General features: G+C 43.1%; 1 protein-coding gene across 1 annotated transcript; it reads right to left on the bottom strand.

Annotated features, from left to right (window-relative positions):
* Positions 1-4,964, bottom strand: ccdc126 (coiled-coil domain containing 126). The gene is made up of 3 exons (XM_062028746.1): positions 4,901-4,964; positions 4,234-4,592; positions 1-794 (listed from the first exon to the last, which is right to left on the bottom strand). The coding sequence occupies exons 2-3, from the start codon at positions 4,469-4,471 to the stop codon at positions 562-564; spliced, it is 471 nt and encodes a 156-aa protein (XP_061884730.1). The 5' UTR covers positions 4,472-4,592; positions 4,901-4,964; the 3' UTR covers positions 1-561.
* Between the last annotated feature and the right edge of the window lie 851 nt (positions 4,965-5,815).

Raw genomic sequence — 5,815 nt, 5'->3', positions numbered from 1 at the left:
ACCAAAGCATTTGTAATTTCAACAATTTTCTGGGAGAAGTGGTGCATTACCTGAAGAAATGCAGGGGTGCCAATATTTTTGGCCATGACTGTATATCATAAACCTTGATGGAAGGTTTTTTTTAAGCACTTTATAGGCGGAGTAGAGCTTCTCCTATAGGCTCCATTTATTTACGAGTTAGAATGCGTAAAAAAGAAAAACATGTGTTCTTGTCTTACATAAGGATTGTGAATGATAGGCACATTAGAAAAAAGCGTAGTTCCCCTTTAAGATCCCTGTTCAGAACCAATTCAGTTTGTAAATGGAGGTTCCACTGAATGTCGACTCAAGCAGGAACTCGTGAATAAGTGAAGAACGGGGCATCCCAGACCAGAGTGTGTTTGAGTTTCTGCCTGAAAGATCCATCCAGTAATGCTCCATGATAGAACAATGGCAAACCAAGTGCTTGAAATAAAAAGAGGTTTCTTTTCAGAAGCTTCCCTTCCTTCCACGGTCAGGACGTCCTGGGATGATTCAGCAAAAGTGGGCGGAGCTAAGAGCCAATACGCATCAAAACAAAGCTCATAGATGGCTGCTGGGCGAACGGGGATGTTTAAAGCGTGACATTCCTGGATGGATTCCTGCTCGGTCCTGCTTAGAGGGTCTGTGCGGGGCGCTGGAAGCGGAAGACAGGACGCCCCCATGGGAGGTATTTGTGACGGAGGCGTTGGCCGCCAAATCAAGTTTCCCCTCCAGCTTGACCAGCCGCTCCAGAATGTCGTCCAACAACACCGCTATCGTCCTCTTCAGGTCAGCTGCGTGAGTGCAAAAGTACATCATTCATCTCCCACACGTGTATACAAGTACAAACCCCGTTTCCATATGAATTGGGAAATTGTGTTAGATGTAAATATAAACGGAATACAATGATTTGCAAATAATTTTCAACCCATATTCAGTTGAATATGCTACAAAGACAACATATTTGATGTTCAAACTAATAAACGTTTTTTTTTTTGGCAAATAATCATTAACTTTAAAATTTGATGCCAGCAACACGTGACAAAGAAGTTGGGAAAGGTGGCAATAAATACTGATAAAGTTGAGGAATGCTCATCAAACACTTATTTGGAACATCCCGCAGGTGAACAGGCAAATTGGGAACAGGTGGGTGCCATGATTGGGTATAAAAGTAGATTCCATGAAATGCTCAGTCATTCACAAACAAGGATGGGGCGAGGGTCACCACTTTGTCAACAAATGCGTGAGCAAATTGTTGAACAGTTTAAGAAAAACCTTTCTCAACCAGCTATTGCAAGGACTTTAGGGATTTCACCATCTACGGTCCGTAATATCATCAAAGGGTTCAGAGAATCTGGAGAAATCACTGCACGTAAGCAGCTAAGCCCGTGACCTTCGGTCCCTCAGGCTGTACTGCATCAACAAGCGACATCAGTGTGTAAAGGATATCACCACAAGGGCTCAGGAACACTTCAGAAACCCACTGTCAGTAACTACAGTTGGTCGCTACATCTGTAAGTGCAAGTTAAAACTCTCCTATGCAAGGCGAAAATCGTTTATCAACAACACCCAGAAAAGCCGTCGGCTTCGCTGGGCCTGAGCTCATCTAAGATGGACTGATACAAAGTGGAAAAGTGTTCTGTGGTCTGACGAGTCCACATTTCAAATTGTTTTTGGAAACTGTGGACGGCGTGTCCTCCGTACCAAAGAGGAAAAGAACATTGTTATAGGCGCAAAGTTGAAAAGCCAGCATCTGTGATGGTATGGGGGTGTATTAGTGCCCAAGACATGGGTAACTTACACATCTGTGAAGGCGCCATTAATGCTGAAAGGTACATACAGGTTTTGGAGCAACATGTGTTGCCATCCAAGCAACGTTACCATTGTCTTGCTTATTTCAGCAAGACAATGCCAAGCCACGTGTTACATCAATGTGGCTTCATAGTAAAAGAGTGCAGGTACTAGACTGGCCTGCCTGTAGTCCAGACCTGTCTCCCATTGAAAATGTGTGGCGCATTATGAAGCCTAAAATACCACAACGGAGACCCCCGAACTGTTGAACAACCTAAGGTGTACATCAAGCAAGAATGGGAAAGAATTCCACCTGAGAAGCTTAAAAAATGTGTCTCCTCAGTTCCCAAACGTTTACGGAGTGTTGTTAAAAGGAAAGGCCATGTAACACAGTGGTGAACATGCCCTTTCCCAACTACTTTGGCATGTGTTGCAGCCATAAAATTATAAGTTAATTATTATTTGCAAAAAAAAAAATTAAGTTTATGAGTTTGAACTTTAAATATCTTGTCTTTGTAGTGCATTCAATTGAATATGCGTTGAAAAGGATTAGCAAATCATTGTATTCCGTTTATATTTACATCTAACACAATTTCCCAACTCATATGGAAACGGGGTTTGTACATCATTCATCTCCCACATGTGTATATAAGTACATCATTCATCTCCCACATGTGTATACAAGTACATCATTCATCTCCCACATGTGTATACAAGTACATCATTCATCTCCCACATGTGTATACAAGTACATCATTCATCTCCCACATGCGTATACAAGTACATCATTCATCTCCCACATGCGTGTACAAGTACATCATTCATCTCCCACATGCATATACAAGTACATCCATCTCCCACACGCGTATACAAGTACATCATTCATCTCCCACACGCGTATACAAGTACATCATTCATCTCCCACATGCGTATACAAGTACATCATTCATCTCCCACACGTGTATACAAGTACATCATTCATCTCCCACACGTGTATGCAAGTACATCATTCATCTCCCACATGTGTATACAAGTACATCATTCATCTCCCACATGCGTATACAAGTACATAATCTCCCACATGCGTATACAAGTACATCATTCATCTCCCACATGCGTATACAAGTACATCATTCATCTCCCACATGCGTATACAAGTACGTCATTCATCTCCCACACGTGTATACAAGTACATCATCTCCCACATGCGTATACAAGTACGTCATTCATCTCCCACATGCGTATACAAGTACGTCATTCATCTCCCACATGCGTATACAAGTACATCATTCATCTCCCACATGCGTATACAAGTACATCATTCATCTCCCACATGCATATACAAGTACATCATTCATCTCCCACATGTGTATACAAGTACATCATTCATCTCCCACATGTGTATACAAGTACATCATTCATCTCCCACATGCATATACAAGTACATCATTCATCTCCCACACGTGTATACATGTACATCATTCATCTCCCACACGTGTATACAAGTACATCATTCATCTCCCACATGTGTATACAAGTACATCATTCATCTCCCACATGCGTATACAAGTACATCATTCATCTCCCACATGTGTATACAAGTACATCATTCATCTCCCACATGTGTATACAAGTACATCATTCATCTCCCACATGCGTATACAAGTACATCATTCATCTCCCACATGCATATACAAGTACATCATTCATCTCCCACACGCGTATACAAGTACATCATTCATCTCCCACATGTGTATACAAGTACATCATTCATCTCCCACATACATATACAAGTACATCATTCATCTCCCACATGCGTATACAAGTACATCATTCATCTCCCACATACATATACAAGTACATCATTCATCTCCCACATGCGTATACAAGTACATCATTCCTCTCCCACATGTGTATACAAGTACATCATCTCCCACATGCGTATACAAGTACATCATTCATCTCCCATACATGTATACAAGTACATCATTCATCTCCCACACGTGTATACAAGTACATCATTAATTTACAAGTACATCATTCATCCCCCACATGTGTATACAAGTACATCATTCATATACATCATTCATCTCCCACATGTGTATACAAGTACATCATTCATATACAAGTACATAATTCATCTCCCACATGTGCATACAAGTACATCATTCATCTCCCATACGTGCATACAAGTACATAATTCATCTCCCACACGTGCATACAAGTACATCATTCATCTCCCATATGTGCATACAAGTACATCATTAATCTCCCACATGTGCATACAAGTATATTAATAATCTGCCACATGTGCATACAAGTACATCATTAATCTCCCACATGTGCATACAAGTACATCATTAATCTACAATATGTGCGTACAAGCACATCATCTCCCACATGTGTATACAAGTACATCATTCATCGAGTGGCGACAGTTACCGTAACCCGCCATGGTGGTTCCCTGCGGTCCGCCGGGCGCTCTCTGGTTCTCCTCAGTCAGGACCTTGACGTAACGCCGGCTGAGCTCTAGGATCTGCTGGCGGAGCTGAGCGCTGGTCTGGTGGCGGGGCTGCTGCAGGGTGTAGCGCAGCAAGAGGAGTCCCCAGGCCAGGCCGAAGAGCAGAAGCAGCACGCTGAGCTTGTGGGACATGTTGCGTCTGAGGAGTGCGCCCAGCATGATCTTGGGGCAAACGTGCTGCTACGACATTCCTGTCTCCTTCAAAAGGGACAAGACAGTTCTCAGACGCTGCAGGTCTATGGTCCACCAGGGAGCTCAGACGTGGACATTTTCATGCTGCCTGCAGAAACAAAAGGAAGAAAACGAATGAACGGATTCATCTCAGCTTCAGCAAGACTGTGCAGTAGACAACCACAATGTATCCACTGGCTGCTGCCCCAGGAAGACATCAAACTTGACTAAATAGAGTAAGTCCCTTGGTCAACCAGCAGAATGATCGTTACCTTTGCGCAAGGAGCGCTACACCTACGGGACGAGGCGGTGCGCAGTGTCCAATTCCCAGCGGGATTCGCCTGGCAAGAGGGTGTGACAGCAACGCAACCAGACTACGTCTCCAATGCAGAAAATGGATGGATGGATGTATCTCACCATGACAAGGGACCCAAATGTATAGGCGCATCCATCAGGTTGGACAACCACCAGTGTTCCCCATGCTCCAGAGTTGGTTGCCAAAACAGAATACACCACATTGAGAAGGGTGCCCATGCCTCTCCTACAGTCTTACACCCACATTAGACATTTAGAATCCATTGTATGCTATTAGAAGGGTGATCTGCAAAATGTTCAGTGAGCAGGCAAGGTCAACGTTCACTGGAAAAAATGTCAAAGCACCAGCTATCTTAGCTTAGCATTCGTGTTGAACAGGGCATATCTGTGTTTCAACGGCGATGTTCGTCAGTTACTAATTATGTAAAATAACAATTGCTTGTCAGCCTGGACAATGAGTCTGGCGTCCGGGTTGTCGTCACTCACTGCTGTCTCGTCTCCTCACTTCAAGTTCAGCCGTCTAACTCACAGAAGACTACGTAAGTGAGCTCTGATCCCAATTCTGTACATTTCCACCACTATTTAGCGAGCAGAGGTACATGTTAAAAGTGAAAGAGAGGTGTATGTTGCGTCGGTGAGAGCGGAGAGCCGCCACCACAAGCCCAGTGAGTGTGCGTTACCACAGCGTGTTGACAACCTTCAGAAGCCTGTAAACTAAACTTGATCACTTTCCTAAGTGCTAAGAAAGAGACAGTCTTCTCTGGTGTGGCAACATTCTAACAACCGCTGCTTGACTTATTTCACCAGGAAGGCAAAGTGTGGCCTGTGACACATCTCTTTGTCACAGGCCAGGAAAATGTAAAAATACAGCATAAAGGATAAAGAAAAGGCTGAAATGTTGACACTGATAAGTAAAAACACAAAGATGTGTATTTAAATATGTGTTTTAGCCTTTTCATGAGCCTATTTCATTACAAATTACATGATGTCATTCTAGCACCATAATGAAGGAATATT

The sequence above is a fragment of the Entelurus aequoreus genome, linkage group LG20, assembly GCF_033978785.1.
Source record: "Entelurus aequoreus isolate RoL-2023_Sb linkage group LG20, RoL_Eaeq_v1.1, whole genome shotgun sequence".
Taxonomy (NCBI): domain Eukaryota; kingdom Metazoa; phylum Chordata; class Actinopteri; order Syngnathiformes; family Syngnathidae; genus Entelurus; species Entelurus aequoreus.
The sequence above is the reverse complement of the archived record's forward strand: the minus strand, read 5'-3'. Positions and strand labels throughout refer to the sequence as shown.

Excerpts from the sequence above, each read along its gene's own strand:
- ccdc126 (XM_062028746.1), bottom strand. The coding sequence starts at position 4,471 with ATGCTGGGCGCACTCCTCAGACGCAACATGTCCCACAAGCTCAGCGTG. Across the intron at positions 795-4,233 it reads AACCACCATGGCGGGTTACG|CTGACCTGAAGAGGACGATA; the intron begins GTAACTGTCGCC and ends GCACTCACGCAG.